At 35.6% G+C, this 21,362-nt stretch overlaps 1 protein-coding gene across 1 annotated transcript in view; it reads left to right on the top strand.

Moving 5' to 3' along the window:
• The window catches only part of DIAPH2 (diaphanous related formin 2), a 122,499-nt gene that overhangs the window by 91,802 nt on the left and 9,335 nt on the right, over window positions 1-21,362 (top strand). The window contains exons 23-24 of the mRNA XM_018070707.2: window positions 5,808-5,972; window positions 18,299-18,434. Of these exons, the coding sequence (XP_017926196.1) occupies window positions 5,808-5,972; window positions 18,299-18,434 (301 nt within the window). The remainder of the gene's footprint in view (window positions 1-5,807; window positions 5,973-18,298; window positions 18,435-21,362) is intronic.

The raw sequence follows: 21,362 nt of genomic DNA, 5'->3' as shown, positions 1-21,362 counted from the left end.
GTGTTTTAGGTTAATTTAGGTTAATACCTAGCTCTATTTTTGGAGTTTTTAGATTTTTTTTTAAGTATTTTTATTTAAGATAGACATGATCTTGTCTTCTCTCTACCCTATGGCTTTAGAAGTGTCACCTTTTGTATTCTTTTTGAAGAGTCAAGTGCTCTTATTTACTTTTAAAATTTTCTTCTTAGTGCTAACACGGGAAATTCTCAATTTGGCATCCTAAGTCTTTGAGCAGACTTTTCCAGTATAAACCAGTTCAGGAAACAGCCTTTGGAGCTTTGTTCCTTGGTTCGAGTATCGTATGAAATAGACCCTTGTTTATCAGTTTTTGCCTAGAGAGTTTCTATGAGACTTTTCAAGCAATGAGCACTGATCTTTGTGTTCTCATTAACAGAAGTATAAATAAAAAAGCAGTATTGAAATGATGTTGACATAAACTTGCTCTTGTGCACAGTGACGTGGTAGAATCAATGGAAATTGTCTTTTCATTTTTGAGGAGTTTGAATGCAGAAAAGTTGGGAATTGCTACGATTGCTTAGAGCTGGGATTAAGTAAACATTGACATATTTTTCTAGTGTTTACCAAGATGAAAGTTTTATGCCATTTAGGGACAAGTCAGAAGCCTCATCTTAATTAACACAAACTTAAATATGATTCTGCAGTTTTGGGAGAAGGGGCAGGTCACAGCCAGCATTGTTCCTGGATGGATATGATCTTTTAGTGCTTCATTTCCATGAACACAGACCTGAAATCTTGTCTGTGCACAGTGAATGCAGTTGTGTTAAATAGTTCTGATAGTTAAGGATAACTTCAGGTACTAATGGAATGAAGGGAGAGGAACAGACCTCTTTAAGATAGCTGAGAAGCAACTGTTCTTCTGTGTTTTGTTTTGGTTTGGTTGTTTTTCCTGAGCAATTCTGTTAAATGCTGAATGATGAGGTAATTTGCTTTGTAATGAGAAAGAAATTCTCACACTGAGCTGTTTATGGATATTTTATTAAGGAATCTTTAAGCTCTACAGAAGTACACGATTTTGTATACACTGATTAAGTGGGGCTCCTGCTCTGGGTCTCGGTTTCTTCGAGTTCTAATTTGGGCAGAGTGAAGTGTCTTGTAATGAAGATTTCTGCAAATTTTTCTTTTTTGCAAAGGCTTTCAACAGGAAGAAAAGATTTAGGGATATAATTGTGATTCATAATTATCTGTGTACGCTCCAGAAGTCTTGTCTTCTGTGTAGTCACAGAGATCCATTATGTATGTAGTGTGAATGATAAAATTGTTACCATCTGTTTACATACTGATAGCAGGTGAAAATAAAGCTATCAGTGTAAATGACTTACTGTTATTAAAGCTGAATTTCTGTCTTCGGCTAATAAGTTCTGTTTGTGTTTCTCCAGTTCGATTCAAAGAATGCTCTATTATGAATGAGCTTAGAGATTAGAAACTAAGAGCACTGGTACATCCTTCATTAAAGATGACACTATTGAATCAAACTTTCCCTTCTAGCTAAACAAAAAATATCTTAAGCCTAGTTTGGTGGTACCTCAATCCAGAATCCTGCTCTGAAATGGTATGTAAGAGTTCTGAAATGACAGGATGCAACTGATATGCTCAAAATATTTGTAGTAAATTTTCACACTTACTGGTAGTTGTCATTAAAAATCATTCAGCAAGTATTCGAGTTCTCATTGAGGTGTATTGCTTTAATACTGGTTGAGGATAACTGTACTTTATCTACTAGATCTATGTATTTTTACACTGTTTCTGTCTGTAACAAGTATTAACACCAGTGTGTATAGTAGAATAAGAAACCTTGATATATTCAGTAAAACTGAAGTTAACTGAAAACTAAATAGATCAGATGTTGAAATAAATGGAGTTTAGGTGGTTTTGCTTTCCAGACTCCTAGGCTGATTATTTTTTACCCCTTTGTTATAGTGCCAATTTATAGAATATGCTAAATACCTTGATTCCTTCTCTTTAGGTTGACTGGGTTTATTAATGAGAACATCTTACACCTCTAGTCCCAGTGGACCTTTGTTTTCTTTTGCCCTTGTGTTTTTGCTCTATATTAGGAGGTAATCCATCCATAGCACAATGCCAGCTGCCTCTTTCTTAAATGGTCTTTTTTGTGTCAACATAAACTTTTGAGAATCAAGCATTACATGAAAAACTCTCTCAGTGGAATGTAGCTCTCTCCTGTTTTCAGCTTCCTGTAACCAGTAGCTGGAAGGACATGTCAAAAAGAACTTGTAGTCAGTCTTTGAAGGGCTTGTGGAAAGTGTTAGGAAGCTTCTGGCAGGTCTCTCCTTTGTGTTTGCTCTGCAATCTTTCATCTTCAGGAAGTATCAAAGGCATCAACTGAGTGGCCTGGTTTTTTGTCTGCTGTTGCAGATTCTGTGGTGAACATCCCTTAAACTCCTTTTTTATAGTGACTATGGCCCTGGAGAGGGGCCTCCTTAGCTGCTGGAACAGTGGTGCATTCTTTATAATCATGTGAAATGACTGATGTTCTTTCTGCTGTGGCACATATATTGTTGATGCCAAGTGCTGCCTTTGGTTTGCTTTGTCCGTACTGGCAGCAATGGGTGTTGCCTCGGGGCAAGTGAGTGTTTGGTGTGTTCTGGTACTTTATTAGCTTTTATTCGAGTTATTGATATATTGATCTGAAATCCATAGCAGATGTTATGGTAGAAGTAATGCCTTGTCTTCCAGCTCATTGAGATCTTCAACCTTGATTTCTCTGATCATATTTTTCATCTGTTTACATGGAAGATACCAGTAGAAATCATGGAAGCGTAATGGTAGTGGTCCTCAAAGCTAAAATATGTGGTTATGTGGAAAAAACAAGCTTGTGAATAAAGTAATTTCTCTTAGTGGAGCAAGCACCCTTTAGACTTAATAGTGGAAAAATCTCTGATTTTTGCTTGGGTTCAGAATATTGAGAATGAAACCTTGTTTACAGTTTTTGGGTAAACACTCATTAAAGCTTCAATCTGTATTAAGGAAAACCGTTGGAATTAAATATTGCTATTACACAAATTTTATACAGTTTAGATTACTGACTAATGTGTTTTCCTGAAATACTGTAGGCACATATGGCTCTGCTTCCCTGGAATTACTGCACTGGCTAAGTCACTACATTTCAAGGTGATGTTTTAAGTTACTAATATTTTATAAGTAGGAAGATTATATGAAACATATGACAGTAACTTTTTTAATATTACATGGTGTATGACTGGAAACTATTGTCTCCACAGCTCTGACTTGTCTTCTTCAAAATTAAGCATAGTTAAAACACTATTCTCTCTTTGCTTATCCTATTCATCTTTCTTACTGATATTCTTTTGTCTTGCAAACCCTCTGTTAATGATATTTTTTATTTGCAGTTTGGTACTTCATAGATAAAAAATAATAATGTTGAGATTACAGTGTATGTTTCTGCAGGGTTACTTTAAAACATCTCATAATTTCAGTAAGAGTATTGAGGTTTTTTTAGTGCTTACTATGTTATTTCTCATGTGAATGTGCAACTGGAATGGAGAATCTGACTCTGGTAGCTTTGTCTCCAAGAATTAATTGCAAATCTGGAATAGCCAAAGTATTTTTCTAATTCAGTTTTTTATTATATAAGATTGTATTTAAAGGATCCACAGATACAATTTGTACATTTATATACCTTTGTATTTCTTTTTCCTAGTATTTTTGGTGAGTTGTTCATGGCAGCAGTCTGCTGACTCTAAGGCAATACATGTTTTTCTACAATTTTTAGACTGTGCTCAATAATTCAGTAATGTGCCATTATTACCTATTTAATGTATTCTTGCCATTAAACTTTCATTTGCTTTTGTACAGTTAAATGTCATTGAATACTGAACTGTACCAGGTTTGTCTTGTGTTAAGATGAGCAATTCAACAGTCCAAGCTTGAAATTCTAACCAAGGAGGTTAAACTTCTTTTCAATACACTGAGAATACAGATATTGCTGCTGTGCTTGCACTGGTGTGGCACTTTATAGGCAGATGGTAGTTTCAAAATCTTGATATTTATATATTAATATCCATCACATTGTTGGTTTCTCTTTCTAAATGAACATTATAAGCAAACAGCTTTTCTCTTGTAATACTGAGGTTTTAATTGAGAGGAGAGAATTGCTGGGGGAAATTTATATTAGATAAAGCTTTCGATCATACTTTTAAGAACCAATTTTTAAATTACTGTTTACCTACTCTCCCATTTGTTAGGGCAGGAAAATCCGGATGGGATATTAGACCTCTTTCCAGTGGAAGGTATTTTCAGCTTTCTTTCATGCTTGTGCAGTGACAGCCTTTTAGGTACTCAGCAGTATCCAAATGCTACAGAAATGTTATTAATAGAATATCCACCTGAATTTCCATTCCTTGTTATACAATTTGTTGACTATTTTCTGAAGGATCACTTTTGGGTTTAGTCTAATCTCAAAAAGAAAATTTTTTTTATGATTTCTCTGTATATCTCTGTCCCCTGTTTAGTTTCCAGTTTCTTTGTTGTTTTTCAGAGACTGGGATCTCAAAAATGTTGTGTAATTAGAAATGTGATACTAGGCAGCCTCTCAAATTAGAGTCTCAGGTCTGGGGAAAGGCTGAAGCGTGAGCTCTGCTCTATTAACGATCAGAATCCGCATGGAAGAGAGTCGTTACAAGGAAAAGCCACAGGGAGCCAGGCTGAATGATTTCTGTAGTTCAGGGAATAACTTGTCTTTTGTTCTTGGGGTTTGATATGTGCAGCACAACACTTTCATCAGCTACAATTGGGTATCAGCAGAACTAGTTTAATCCTGTACCAGCTGTGGTTTTTCCCAGTGATTTGTGACTTTGTGGATATAAACAACCACACAGAACAAAACAGCAGAGTGAAACGTACTTGCTTTGAGGCAAACTAATATTTCTCTTAATAGGTTGCATTGCACCCTTCTTGTATTTGCAAAATAATTGTTAAAAAATATTTTTCTTAATATAGGGGGGAAAAAAGCCACATTTTTTCCATTTAAAAGCATTATTATTAAAACTTTTAATGATGACTGCTGAGATGAAAGTCAATCTCAGTCTCATTTCTAGACTTCCATACTTCCTAAGGAAAAGAAAAAAGACTTGTGTCGTTCCATGGTGTTTTTCTCACTAATAATTTTTCAAAACTGTTTGTCAGTTTACTGGGGTGGGTGGATATTTCATTTTTGTAAGTTCTGTGAAATTACACAGTTGAGAGCAGCTCAAAAAAGTGTACCTAGGACAGGATGCCTGGGGCATGAGCTGTGTGGCTGGGCAGGAAAGAATCCACAGAGAAGACTTTTGTAATAAAAGGCAAAGAAAATTAGATGTTGTACTATATAATTTTACCATTGATAGTTATGCATGTTTAGCATATAAAATGTATGTCCATAATGTGGGGAACATGACATCACCTGAACGCAGTGAGAGATCATAGAGTCTCACAGCCAACTAATTTTTACTGTCATTTCATAGAATGTATTTTATAAAATTAGTCATTACTTCAAAGAGAAACGTCCAAGTTATTTATAGATTTTATAAAGTTGTATATTCTGTTAGTGTCAAATCTTCACCATTGGAAAGGGGTCATCTAATGGAAATGTTAGTATGAACTTGCAGACATGTTAATACGTAAAAGTGTCATATTTGAAAGCAGAACAGCACTTGCACGTTTTCCAGTTTTAACGTTTGTACTCACTTGTCTTTACTTTGTTACTTTGTTTACTTTATTTACTGTTAGATTGCACTGCATTTGAATCGTTTTCCTTAACAAAACCTTACAGCTTTGCTGAGAGTGCCCGAGAGCAATATGAAAAATTGTCCAACATGCACAACAACATGACTAAATTGTATGAAAATTTGGGAGAATACTTTACCTTTGATCCCAAAGCAATAAGCATAGAAGAATTCTTTGGCGATCTGAGCAACTTCAGAACTCTATTTTTGGTGAGTAATGTCTTCAAAATGTTACATATCTTCTGATATCTTTTTTTCCCAACTTTAATTCTTTCCTCATTTCTCTATTTTTGCTATCATAGTTAGCTTTATGTTTTGTCCTGTGGCAGGAAATTGGGTGAATGTTTCCAGAATTATTTAGATTTTGATCACAGATAGCTCTTGTCCTCCGGTTGACAACTCAACTGTGAATAAGGTTGAGACATATGGATAGTTAGTTAGAAAATATTTTTCCTCTTTTAACTAAAATTGCCTGTTGGCTGACACACAAGAAATAGACATGATCTGAAAAGCATGTTAAAATCCAGACCTGAATGGAAGTGCCTACATTCATATTGTGTTAGAATCTGGCTGGTGCCTTGGTGATACTGAAACCTTGGAGATGAGCTCTGTGTTGCTGACACAAGTTCACTCAGGTGTTTGTATCACCATTTCCAGTCATCCACAGTGATCAGGGTATGTCTTTTTTTTTTTTTTTTTTAAGAAATTCAAGAATTTAATTTTTAACAGTTAAGATTTTAATGGGTTTAATGTCATCTTTCCTAGTGGCTTTCTGGAAGCCATAATTAGCTGCACCATAGGAAGTGTACAGGGAAAACAGATGCCTGGAATGTCACATTGTGTCTCTGGAGAATACAAACATCACTTGGAAATACCACTGTTTGCCATACAGCTGGGGCTCACTGCTCTGCCTGTTGCAATGAATTTATCATGCAGTCATAAGAGTTTCAGTGTGATGGAGGAATAACTGCTTTTAAACATCATTAGTGGAAGAGGCTGTTGTGAAAGGTTTGGTGCAGTTAAACCACCCTCTATAGTTGAATCCTTTTCTTCTGCTAGCTTTGATTTGAAGCAAGTACCTTTTGTACATTTTCAGCTTTTTTTTCAAAAGTAACCCAACTCTTGTATTTCAGTTGCATACTGAATCAATTTTAATGGTCTTTCTTTTTAAAATTTGGATACATGTACTAGCAATGGACAAATCAAGTGTAAGATCTCTTTCTGGTAGGCAAAGGTTTTTCTAGATAGAAGAGACATACCCCAAATAGTCTTTCTGAGTTTCCTGAAAAGTATGGCTAATTTCTTGCATTGTTTTATAATTTTAGAAAGTGGACAAAATAATTTCCTAGGATACTATTCAAATGCTCATGTTGGTCTAAATAGTTAATTATATCCATCTGATTCTATGGTCTTTAACATTTTATCTGTCCTTTTATCTTCAAAGCCTATTTTTAACAAAGTTATTCACTAATGAAATGAACTTGGACCATATGTATGATGCATACTAATTTAAATAGGAATGTTCCAATATAAAATAGTGAAATCCAAGGCCTATGTAGCTCGAGGAGACACTTTCTTTTCCACAGCATCACTTCTGCTTCAGTCAATTCACTTGTTCAGATACATACAGTAGTAGTAGTAATTGTAATTAGGTCTTTTGAGAATTTCTTGACTTATTTTATCCACTAGAGCAGAACTTTGTAGACTTTAGTGGCATAAAGATTGTTGTTTAGGGATTTAATTTTTTCCAGACGCTTGAGCAAGGCCTAGGGCAAACATTAGAAGTTCACAGTACAGCAATTTATTTTTTTTTCTATAAAGAAAAAAATTACTGAAAAGAATTAAGATTTTCTGCAATATTTTGATGTTTGCAAGAAGGTTTCCTGAAAGAAAGGAAAAAGATACAGAAACTGCTTTAATCTGTAGGATTTACTGTAAGAAAGTAATAGCTACTGATAAGAATTCAGGAGCAATCAGATAAGACTGAGGATATACAGCATCTCCAAACGTTCCCTAGAGCATGAATTGTTATTAAATTTGTCCAGTTCAGACTGATGTAATGCCTGCATTCTTTCTCTAAGTGGTCCCATTAACTTTTAGTATTTTGGTAAATGACTTAAGTATAATTTCAAATATTTTTGAAATATTGATGACTGGTTTCTTCCTGTTTATCATTCTCCTATATTTTTGCTAGTGGCTGACTATTGATAAAAGCTTGTTTCTTCTGCCACTAGCCATTTTAATGGCATTCCTTGAGTCCCACAACTTTGATGAAATAGAGGCCTTGCAATGACACCAGGCAGCTGCCTGGCCTGCCAGGTGGCAAAGGTTGAGATGGAGGTGGCACAAGTATTTCAGCCTCTTCTTTGATGTGGGGTTCCATCCTCCATTCAACTGCTGGCCTTTGTTTTTCTTCATCCTCCTTTGAGTGTCCTCGTAGCTATAAAAACCTTTCTTGTTCCTTTTCTCATTGACAGTTTATCTCCATCTGAGCTTTGGCTTAATTGCTTCCCTCCCTGGGCAGTATTCCTCCTGGATAGTATAGCTGGTCTTCCACTTCTCCATATTTCTGACTCGTGTCAGAGCTCCATCAGGAATGCCTTGTTCAGCCAAGATGGCCCCTGTCCCACCTGCTCAGCTTCCCACATGGCAGGACAGGTGTTGCTTGTGCTTTAACAATGTTTTCCTTGAAGGTTAGTTGGGAATAATGAACACTTTACATATACATTGCATTTTAATTGAAACCACAGTGTATATAGTTGGAGATAATTGGCCTTTGTGAGCGCTTAAATTCAACATAGCCCTTCAGAAAAGCTTCACTTGGCTTCTGTTACATTTGTACAACAGATGTTTCCCTTTGCTTAACCTATGATTTTGCTATGGAAAAGCAAGAATACTGACTAAATAGGTTGATTGGAATGTCAATTTTTCTTTGTTTCATTTACAACTAAAAAATGTGTTATAGCATCATGCAACTTACGTAGTGTATTTAGAAAGGTGGAATATGTATATAAATGTTTCTAAAGATGAATCTAAAAATTAAATTAGAAATATATTCTGAATGATACATTCCCAGGTCACAGAGAAAATTATCTCTGTGGTTTTGTATGTACAGATACATATAAAAGTATATATATATATGTTCGTCTTATAACACTCACATCAAGCTATTTTAATGGTAAGAAAGCAGCTGCCCTTTTGAAAATTCATGTTAGAGACTTTTGACAATTGTTGAAGGAAATGCCATATTTAATGGAAAATAATGCTTATTTTATTACTTGAAATGTAAAAGTAGATGCATGCATCATCTTTTCTGATTGCTTGCCTTTTGCAAGTTGGACAAAACCAGTATTTAGCAAATGCACCTCCACAAGGTCTAAGCATTCAGCAGTTGTTGGGCTGAACGAAAAGATGTAGAGTTTACAAGAAAAACATTTTCTGGAAGTCAGTGTTGTTTTTCATCCTTCCTTCTTCTGATCAAAACGTAACAGCAATATAGTGATATTCCTTTGGACCCTGTAGGTTCTCCTCAAGTTATTTTCCAACAAAATTTTTCACACAAATAATTTGTTGTTCTGTTATCCCTAAACAACGGGAGGAAAAGCAATTCTAAGTAGGCAGTGTAGGCTCTTACAGGAACTGACCTTTCTCAATTTCTTCATGAGACATATTGATTAGGGTTGGAACACTTCCTATGCTTTCCCAGCAACAGACAATTACCCCAAAAGATTGATTCTTTTGTGGGCATTTTGTTGTTCTTTTTTTTGTTCTAAAAACTGTACAAAGTCTCGAAACAAGTACCAAAATTAAGTGCAGTCTTTTGTACTTAGGTTTTATCAACATCTGTCTACCTTTGTGTGAGAGAGAATAAGAATTTTTTGGGCTGTTCTGATATGTCAGGAGCAGGAAGAAAGTGTTGTGTAGGGAGTCAACAGTCTAAGTGACACCATAGAAACTGCCCTTTGTACAATTGCAAATTCCCAAATAAACTTAGAGCCCCTCTGCCCAAACCTCTGACCAAACACTACTTGTGAGCCTGTTCAGTTCACTGAGCTGCAATACAGGGAATTGGCCTAGAGATGCAGAGAGAAGAAACAGAGTTTATTTATTTATTATTCTATATCTGCTCCCATTTTATCCCCAGGCTTCTCTAACCATTTTTGCAGGAAATGTAATTAGAGCCAGGGGTGCAGTGAGACAAGGAAATAAAGTGTGCATCACGTTCCCCCTCTTCCAGTCAGACGTCGTGTCCCTCACAGGCCACTCATGGCTGTGCTGATCCTTGCTCAATCCCTTTTTTTTTATTTTGTTTTAAGATTAGGTAGAATATTTAAAACTTTGAAGTGAGCATTTAAACAGATTTGTCCTGGTGCTTGTGTCACCTCTCTCTTCATTTACTTCTCTGATTTTGTGCTGAAGTATGTCCTGATAACCTCACCATAATTAGGGAGGTGAATCTCAGGTTGTAAGTAAAGCACTTCAGCAGGACTTTCCTCTGCCAATGGAACATGAGTCAAAATTCAACCCAGAAGGAGGAAAAGAAAAAAACATGCAGTTAAAATAGTAAGTCCACTGGATAATATCATCTCTTTTATATTTAGGACTTTCTAAAGAAGAAATATTTTTCAGATTTTTACTGATTTAATCCTTTATGCCATTGAAAGTAAACACAAATTTCGATTGTCCTTGAGGACAATTGCAACCTGATACATTTTGGCTTGATATCGTTTCAGGCTCTTATCAAATAATGATTAATCAGTTGCCTGAAGCAAGATGCCAGTTTGTTCTTTTCTGTTTGGGTTCTTTACTTTAACTTGCTGTCTCACAGTTTATATCAAGTGACCTGTAATATTTTTAAGCTCTCACTTTCTGAATGTTTGATTCTGTTGGTGGTAGAATATTGAAAAACATCCACCAAATCTGTCATGCCTACATTTGCAAATGGACATAAACATTCTTTTAATCAGATTGTGTGCTTCATGGAAGTTGTATGAAATACGTACTTTAGCACTAGATAGGAAAAGTTCTTTTTTGTTATACAGTTTTTAAAGGTGAATTTTGAGTCTAAAAATTAAAGCTGTTTTTGAAGCAGTAAGAGGCATTTTTGTTCAGTGAAGTGATTTTTTTTTTTCTTATATCTAGTAGATAGTTTTATCAGTGGTGGCTGCTTCCCTCACATTTGTGTAAATTCAACTCTTTGAATAAGGAATTAAATCTTTAAATTACGTTATAAATGTACTAGGAACAAAAGGGTTGTATTCTAGTATAAGTAAATATTTAAGCAGATGTGAGTAACTCATCAGGTGGCAGCATGAGAGATGGGTTTTTGGTAAAAGACCAGTGAAATAAACTGCCCTTTTGTATCAACACTGACTGTTGATTGATGGGCACTGTGTGGCCAGGATCTGTTACAGTAACCCTGTAACACAGGAGCCAGAAAGTGGAAATCTCCCCAAAATGATAAGATATATTAAATGATCAGTAAACTGAACAATTTTTATTGGTGAGCACTACTCTGGTCTTTCAAGATTTTATAAGATTGATACCCTGTACCAACCAGGAAACAAAACATCTGTTATGTTGCCTTCATAAGAAACAACTTTCCCCACAGAGGATTCAGCATCTTGAGTATAAATGTACCTGTAAGACCTTTTCTTCTTTCTAATATTTGTTTGCTTGTAAGTTACTTCAAAGTAAGTTTCAAGCTGCATGACTCAGGAATGGTTTTTTGTCTTTTTCATGTGGCTTGTTTGAAATGTCCCTTGAATACAGCAGGTCATTGGCTACAGTAATATAAATCAATGAATATACAATACATAAATACATAATAAGCATCTGATCTACTATGAAATACGATGCATAGTCAGGCTAAATTCCCAGCTTTCAAACTTGTAAATTGAGTTTGTAATTCAGGAGTGGTTTAAAAGAAAGGCTCTATTTATTCATTGTTCTCCCTGGTTATTTGTCTGGGAATACAGTTTGTCCCTTCTGCCTAAAAAGTAACAGTTCTTTAATGCAGTCTGAAAGATAACAGTTTCCAGCTAGCAGGAAGCTATGAAAAAATAAAGAATAATGAGCAAGAAGTATTTTCTTCAGCGAAATTTCCCAAGAGGTAGTATCAAAAGTGAAACATTGTCCTTATTAACAGGCAGTATATAGCAAGCCCTTCCTCCCATCTGTCCCAAAAAATGAAACACAAACCTTTTTGTAAGCTCTCTAAATTCTCATCTGAATGTATACATCCAGCTAGTGCTGAGAAGAATTATTTTTAATCATTATACTGAAAAAAAACAGGAATTAGGTGTAGGCTATGAAAGTTTACAAGGAGTGGAATGGGAAGCAAAAGGATTCACGTAGGAGCAGTAACTCAACTTTATTTACAAAAGGTTAGTGCTGCTGCATAAGCACTTACTCTGTTCATGATATAAAACACAAGGATGACATTTCTCTTGGAAGCTCTCTAAAAGATGTAAAAATAAATAATAATAAAAGAAATTAAACTGAATCAAAGTACACCAAGTTGGCAAGCACTTTAAGATTGGCAAGTGTAGAAATAACAGGCAGCATAGATGGGCTTGGGATTTTGTTCTGGCCTGTCTAATTTGTTTATTTGGTGATATGGGTGCCTTTCAGGATCGGGTAAAACCACTAGATGTCATATTTCATGGTAGTGATGCCACTGATTAAGTAATATATTCAAAAGTTGTATGGGAAAACATAGTCTAGAGAAAATCATGAAGTTAAATTTCCTGATCTTGAAAAGGAACAGGATTAAAAGCCTTCCTTCAGAATTTTTTGTTTGATATTCAGCTGATAGCAGTGAGTTCAACTGAGTAACATCAGTATTTCCAGACATTATCTTGGAAGTTTATAGTATTTAAATGAGGATTTTGAATCCTCATTTCACTCTGAAAACAAGGCATAGTTTGGGATTTTGACTGTTGTAATACTTAAGCTGTTGAAAAGCTCTTGTAAACCAGTGACTTTTTTATTTGCTCTGACTCCCTTTGGCATGGCTTTAAGTCCAGAAGAGACCCTTCCATAGAAGACATTTGCAGGCTACAGATGTCAATATCTCTGCACCTCACATATTTCTGAAAAGCTGTCATGTGTTAGAAGGAGTCTGACTTCTCTCTAAAATCTCCACAGTTTCATTTCACATATATAGTCTTAACCTTATCATTCTGTTTGTTCATGTATTTTATTAAGATAATTTGATAATTGGAATCCATGTTTGTCTTAATTGTGATTTCAGATAGATCACTGCATTATTGCAGCTTCAATTAGCTTGCTGATGTTGTGGTAAATTATAGCTCATTCACTTCCTTAAGTTCATATTTGCTTGCTTATCACGTTTAGGGAAATCCAAAGCAAGCTAATAGAATTGGATAATCCTGTCAAAGCACAATGTGAAGCACAAAGTGGAAGGTGTAAGAAACCTCAAGAAAGAAATTGCAGCTGTATAAGTGCATCCCTTCAGTGCTGGGTTTTCTCACATTTGTTATTTCTTTGGAGTGTAATGCCACACAACCACTACAATGCTTCCTTCCAGTAGTCCACCAGCCAGGACTGTAAGGAAGCCTGCAATATCTTTCTAACACAGGCAGCTTTATTTTCTTGTTTAAATACTTTGTCTTTATACACTACATTGCATGTAATTCTCACAGCCTCTATTAAAATCTGTCAAGAATTTCTAGCCAGCAACTTGGAAACCTTACACACATATTCAAGGTCCTGCTATTTAAAAGAATAATTGACTTTTTCTACTGGATTTAGGCTTTTGTATGAACAGTTCTTGCAGATTTACCTTAGAGTGAGTTTTTGTTAAACAGTCTAAATGACTGTGCTCACATGATGATGCAAGGCTTCATGTACCAAAATATTGATTTGTCTCCTCCTTGATCTAGAAAGATTGCTTTGGAACATAATGGTAATTCCTCTGCTCTGGACCTTGGTTTCTCTTTTCAGATTGCATCCAAACAGCCAACATTGGTGATTTTAAGTTGTTGTTTGTTTTTTTTTTTTTTAATGAAGACAGTTATACAGTTTTGTTAATGTTTGTTTTTCAGCTCTGTGTCTCTTTCAGGAATAACCAGAATTAGGCACTCCTGTTTATTCTGCTATCCAAATATTGATTGAAAGGAGCTGGTAAAACAGTCCCAAATCTGTCCACTTGTGGGCTGTTTAGTAATCATTCAAACACATGCAGTTGAGTAATTAAGTCATACAATACAGCTTTTCCTTGCAAGTCTTAAACTTGGACCAGTAAACACTGCAAACCTCTTCTACCTTACATCACTAGACAGTTTGAAGTGCTTTTGCAACCCAGCTGATGAGCCAGCAGCAAACCCCTTCTCCCTACCTGAGCAGACAGCAGAGCTACACTTGCCAAGCCCTTAATCTGTGCTGGCATGTCAAAGACATTCCCTGTCATATGTGATGGCCCTGATGCACAAAGCACAGGGCAGTGTCCCAAACGTAATCTTTCCTACTTACCATTTCATGGCCACCCATCAGGAAATTCAATTTGTCTGCTCTTCTTTAATACCAGCTCATTACATCTCTTTTCCATTGTTTTCATAAGGATAGCAATGTATTTAGATGTGTTATCCTCCAAGGAATACCAAAAGATCTTTCTTTTACATGTAAACTGATTGCACAATCTGCTGTATTTTAACTCTCTCTATTTCTGTAGATTAACTTCCAGTTAATCTGAGTTTGTTGTTTCTAACGACTTACGGCTGAAAAAGATTATTTTCCTGGAACTTCAGCTGACATATTTTGCAGTTGCAAGGCAAATTTAGGGAAGGCCTGAGGGATCACAGGCAGCCTTCATTATTGGTGCATGACCGCTTTGTAGCCAACTGCATCTTTAATATCCGGGGAGATTTGTGCACTGCAGTTTGTTTTCTTTCTTCTTGTTTTTAATAATTTACCTTTGAGAGTCTATTTACAACCATGTCGATGTGTGAATATGTTTGTCTGTCAAAACTTAAGATATGTACAGAATGCAAGAGTTGCATTAATTTTTTATTTGCTTCTTAAGGAAGCCAAGCTGTAAACTGGCAGTCCTGAGTGCAAGAGCTGTACTTCAGTGAATCCTAATAAACACAAGGGGGAACATCAAACTATGTGCCTCTTCAACTAACTCATTTAAAAAGAGATAATATTCCTTGCTGAATCTATTTTTCTGCTAGGAGAGACAATAATTTGGTTTTGTTTTTATTATAACAAAACAAACCCACAATCAAACTTTCTTTAACTTTTAATTTGCTATTGAATTAGCAAAACTGCATGGCCTTCTGCACCAACCAAGAAAACAGAGGGTTGTGAACAGCACATCAAAAAAAGGAGTTGTATACATTTAAATATTTCTATCTGTTGAGATTCACTTGAAAATTATTTTTTGCATACACTTACATGTTTTGAAAAGACAGTATCTGGATAAATGCTTTTCAAATGTTTTCCAAAGCTGTTGGGAGGGCTTTTATTCTTACCCATGGATGGTCTCTTGCTCTGTGACATTTGTCTGATTTGTAACTGCTAGATTGGTTTAGTTTTATCCTTTAATTAGGGAATAAATCTAGTTGTGTAGTAAGTACCTATGAACACTAGTAAGTACTTTGTCACTGTTGAGCTACATTGCAGTAACAAAACTGCTGATTTTTTTCCCATCTTTTAAAAGCAATGTGGGTTACAGAGCTATTTTTTTCGGTATTCAAACTGATCTCTATCTTTTGAGGTAATTTAGCCTACAAACCTACACAAAAAGGGTACCACTGACATTTGATACTGAAAAAATAATCTGATAATGGCAATGTTCTATATTAAAAGAAATCCACTGAAACTCAGGAGTTTGGAAGAGAAAAGGTATAGAGGAGTAAAAAACCATGCCAAAAGAAAAACAGGTGAAAGCATGAGATGATGTCCAGATCTCTTTTGACTTTACTTAATGCTTAACTTCAGATTGGTGGGGCCCAAATAACACTGTTGTGAGGCAGGTGCAGGATGATGTCCCATTTGTATTAAATATTGTTTGACTTATCCAGTCCTGAGGTCTAAAGAAAGAGGAAATACTTAATAATAAAGTATTCAAAGCCACATGAGAGAGAAAAATAACCCTTTGCAGTGAAACTGTAGAAAATCAAACTTAAAGGATTGGTGGTATAATCCAGGCAGAGCAAATGCTGTAGAAACCACTCTACATATGAGTCAAAATTCTCTTCACATTTATTTACAGTCATCTTCAATCAACTTTGAGAAGTTATGATCAAATCTGTTAGCAATATTAATTCAGATATAAAGTATGTTTATAAATATAGATGAATATAGATTTTATTTTGCTTTCAGCACATAACTTGAAAACCAGTGGGAGTATGTTTTTGCCAATTATTTTTTTCCAGCTTTCGGTACAGTAGTAAATGATGTAAGAAATAAGCAATGGTCAAGAGTCCAACTGCTTGGTGGAGAGTAATAACAAACAAGTACATTCCAGGTGGTAGATGGGTGTATGTAGATAAAGATAAGCACTCTCACACAGAGTTATCAGTATGTTGTTATCTTACTATTCTTCAAGATTGAACCTTTATTTTGAATAACTTTTTTTTTTAATCATCCTTGGTATCCGTTGTATTTTATGAACTGCAGTCTGAATTTCCACAGAATCTCCCTTCAGCTGGAACTTGTACAGCCTGGCTCAGAGTGAATTTCCAGATACAATAACTTTAGAGCTTGTTGAGTTCAGCCTGCTGTAGTCTTCCTGTTAAAAAATGTGACAGAATCTATGATCTAATCATAGTCTGTCAATGGCTAGTGGGCTACTAGTGCAGCCATGACATTTCATATTTGCTTTCTCTCATAAGATTGTGGGCATTTACTTCTATTACAGCCTGTGCAGTTGCAGTAAAATGAAATCTCTGTCAAGTGTGATTGAATGTCCAGAGACAGAATGTCCAAAATCAAAAGGGATAAAACATTGATTTTGCCCTTTAATTCTCTTTTCTCTTTTCTGAAAGAAAAGGTGTTTCTCAATGCAGTTGGTTCTCTCATAGTGCAGTGAATGCAGTTCTTAGTCCAGTTTTAAAGCTGGGCCACGAGTACCATCACTGCTAACTGTAGTACCAGCATCTTTAGAACAGTGTCAGCTGTGAAAGAAGGGGTGAAATGTAGGATTTTACCTCAGTAAACTCTAGAAATGGCATATGCACACTAAAACATGGTGTCCCTTGCTTGAATGAATATTCTTTATTTGGAAGCATTTGGGAGTCTTGGATTACCAAGTGCTGATATAATTTGTATGTCATAACATGTAAAGGTGCTTTAGGTAGGACTGATGATTGATGTCGCTGTCCATCATTTCTTCCTGGCGTGTGCACAGTAAGGTGAAAGTTTAGGTTGGATATTAGGAAAAATTTCTTCACTGAAAGGGTGGTCAGGCATTGGAACAGGTTGTCCAGGTAAGTGGTGGAATCACCATCCCTGGAAGTGTTCAGAAAACATGCAGATGTGGCACTTGAGGACATGATTTAGTGGTGAGTGGGACAGTGCTGATTTAAGAGTTGGACTAATGATCTTAGAGGTCTTTTCAAACCTAAATGATTCTGTTTCATTTATAAATACTTGAAATGTCATTTCTGAAGACTGAGTAGAACTATGTAATTAATGCCTGCCCCAAACTTAAGGAAACTTTATTTGTGAAATAATAAATTATATATTGTCTTGGATATTTACAAAAACATCCCCAAGGAAATCATCTTCATTGTTTGTGTTTGGGATCATATATGTTTTTTATGGTTTTTAGAGCATGATCACATTGTGTAGGAAACAAAGCAAACATTGACCTCCTTTGGAAAAGGAGGATATTTTCCAGACCAGATGCAGGCAAGATCATGGGAAGTAGTTGGTTGCTTTCTGGTTTTTGGTTTTGGTGGGGTTTTTTTTCAATCTAGCAACATTATACATTGTAGTTTATAATTTTCTAGTTTGTATAACCTTTTGACTCAGAGACTTTAGAGTTGTAATCTACAAATTCAACTGTTTTCCATTTCTTTGGGTGTGTTTTATATGTTTAAGTGATCCAGACTGGCTATTTAAACAAAAGTTTTTGATGAATTCTAACTTAAATTCTAGCAACTGAGTCTCAGTTACTTGTAATTGAAGTACAATACAGTGGAAACTTGGCTTAATCCCTACTCATCCCTCCTAGCATCAGGATACAGGTTTAAGCTAGACTTCCAACCTTCATAGGAAAAAAGTACAGACATGCTGGTGCTGAAAAACTTGAAATTTTTTCATTCACCATGATGCAAAGCTATTTCAATATTCTTTTTTTCTGATTAATAATGCTAAAGTGTACAGATAATATGGTACCTCAAAGATTTCTGAAGATGCTTGAAGTATTGGGTTGCCAGTCCCTGTTTTTTTCCCCTCGTTGGATGTAAATACATCCAATAAATAGCACAGTAAATCTGTGCTAACAAGGTTATTTTTATTTTCCTCAGTATATATATGCTCATGTTCATTTTATCCTAATGCAGGAGGCATTAAAAGAGAACAACAAAAGAAGAGAATTGGAGGAGAAAACAAAGAGAGCCAAACTGGCAAAGGAGAAGGCTGAGCGAGAGAGGCTGGAGAGACAGAAGAAGAAGCAGCAGTTGATTGATATGAACAAAGGTGAGGCATCCTTTTTAACAGGGAGGTTTGTTAAAAGAAAAACGAAGTCAGCAGTAACAAACCGAAGGCTCTTTCTGATCAATGTGAGAAATGCTTGCTGAAAGTTTGGAAAGCTGAAAAAAGGTTAATTTTTTCAAAATTGAAAATTCTGTTTTGTTTCAGCCTACCTGATCCTGTAATTCCATATCTGTCACTTATTATGTGTCACGTTCCTTTCAAGGTGTTTTGTTGTGAGTTATTGGCTTTTTTTCATTTGTAGCAGATAATTGACTTTCTTTTTTCATATGGGTTTACTTCCAAGAAGGAGGATCTTACTGCTTTGTTGTTCATTTCATTCTGTAAACAACTCTGTAATCAAGGTATTGTGGCAACTAATGTCTTTCTTTTTGGGCTTGGGGGCTCTGTGTTATAATGAATGTTCTCCCAATAGTCCTATTAGGAGCTGGAAAATCTGGTTGAGCTTAGAGTCTAAGTTCAGAGTGACATTTCAGCATGATAAAAAGCAATGTGTTTAAACTTGTCAGCTGTGAGAATATTGTATTTCGCATGGGGCCACCCTAAGAGAGGAGAAAGTGAAAAAGAAGGAATGGAATGGGCTTGATATTGATGTTGTGCATATTTCCAGAAGGTTGTAGAACACAGGCTTTGGTTTTTACCTGTCTGACTCTACAAGGCAAGTAGAGGTGGCAAAACTTGCATTTGTGCGAGAGATTCCTTGCAGTTTTTTGTTCAGTTTCTGTGAGTTTGCTAATCTGACCCAGCTGTAAAACACTTATCTTTATTATTCACTTAACGTGCCCATACTCATGGAAAAATGCTGTTTGGTTTTTGGAGGGTTTCTGCAATGGCACCACTAATCCTGTTATTTTTGGCCTTGCTTGAACTGACAGTGGCACTGCATGGAATATACTTCGGGATAAGTTTTAGTGAATTACTCTGTTGCTTTGTATAGGTGACAAACTTTAATATCAGAGCATATAAAGATTAGTCCAGTTTCAGTTTAACTATAAAGAAAATATAAAATTTAAATGCACATTGTCTTTTTTTTAAACACATTGTCTTTTTTTTTTTGTGAAGTCAAGTCTGTGGAGATTTCTAATGAGACTTTTCTAATGCATTCTATGGGCATTTGACTAATCTTTAATATCTCTCACCTCACCCACTGGAAAAAAAGTCCATAGTAATATGGACAGGCCCTTTTCTGTGAGTGGGAAAGAACCACCTAAATGTCCCCTCATCACCCTTCCCTCTGCCAGTGTGCTTCAAGCTACAGTGAGAGAGGCTATTTAAACTACCACTTAAGACAATGTGAGCCAATATGTTTTATTAGCTGTTACAAAGTGTGAAAAGCTCACTTAGATTCTGTTGTCAGTGAACTGGTCTGTGTTTAAGGGCTGTAGCTCTCCCTTTGAAATTACAACTTGTTTAATTGCCTTAGCCCAGTAGATTAGAACATACGTGTCTCCATCCCTTAACTTTTTAAGCAGGTGAGGAGCAGACCACAGCTGACAGTGGCACAGATACCTCAGTACACTTGATAGCATTTTTTCATCATGAAAGACTTTTCTTATCAACAGATAAAACTAAAGTTTAGTTTTGCATTGTAGCCTCTTTCACTGAAAATGCAAATATGTGAATAACTGTACAAGGCCCAGTGCACCAAAACTGCCATTTAAATGAGTGGTTTCTAAACCTGGGACACCAAATTAGTAAATTAGTTTAATATTTCTAAATTTTTTTTACACTTTCTAAATATATTGAATTATCCATTTCACATCTTACAACTCTAGTGCCATGGTAGTAGGAGGGAGATATGTCCATCCCCACTGGATTCTATGACATTGATATTCAACTGACTTTTTTGCCAAGTAACTAATTTTTTTCTTAATGCATCTTCTTCTGTGTGCTCATTCCTCCTTATATAAATAGTTTGTAAATTTGTCTAAGTGAATGTGACACAGAAGACTTAGAGGAAGGAGGCAGATGTCCTCTCAAGCTGTCATTTTGACAAGGTGATTTTCACCCAAAGGGATGTTTTAACCTAACCCTCTTTCAGCTATTTCTCTAGCTGTGTCTTCAAGAATAACATTTTAACATATTGCTACAGCCTTTGAGGTCAGAGCATTAGGGTTCCTACATTTTCCAACCTTTTAGTGTGTAGTTCTGTAATAAGTTTTTGTGGTTTTTTTGTTACCTGGCCATTCAGTGACAACTTATTTTGAGGCCACTGGATAATCCAGATTCGATTAGATTAGTTATAATTAAATGTTAGAATTAATACCAGTTTCTTGATGTAACTGCAAGAAATTCAGTGTGACCAGAATCAAGAATTGCCCTGAATAATAGCCAGTGATGAAGTAATCTCAGAGCTGCCACCATTTTGAAGACTGGTTTACTTAATTTGGTGGTTTTGTGCTTTGTATAACTGAGATGCCGCATAAATACTACATGTAAACTGATAAGTATTCCAAAATATGTAAAGATTAATGTAAAAATCTTGAAAAACTCTGTAAAAAACACAGTTCAGAAAAGTTATCAAAATTGTCAGCATTAGGTGAGTTTCGCCAAGAAGTAAATTGTTAAATTTTAAATTATTTATTTATATATATATAACATTTGGTGTTCTTTTCAGTCTGCTTTTATTGACACATCTTTGTTATATTTCCCAGACTAGTAAAGTATTTCTGTGTGCCAGGATTCCTGGTGAAGTATTGGAGGCATAGAAAGATTTAAGTTCCTTACCCACACTCCTTAAGTTTCACAGTTCAAATCAAGAACTATTCTTTCTCATTGTGGGAGATGAATTCTGAGGAAAAGTCCTTTATGACTTCTGCCTGATTAAACATCTGCAAAATCCTTGCAGCATTGCTTCCCTGTGCATATCTGAACCACAGAGAGAAAAGAAGAACGGGGGAGAGCTTTCTGGGA

The sequence above is a fragment of the Manacus vitellinus genome, unplaced genomic scaffold (assembly GCF_001715985.3).
Source record: "Manacus vitellinus isolate BGI_N305 unplaced genomic scaffold, ASM171598v3 scaffold_19_pilon, whole genome shotgun sequence".
Lineage (NCBI taxonomy): Eukaryota > Metazoa > Chordata > Aves > Passeriformes > Pipridae > Manacus > Manacus vitellinus.
Note: the sequence above shows the minus strand (reverse complement) of the source record. Positions and strands in the feature narration are given on the sequence as shown.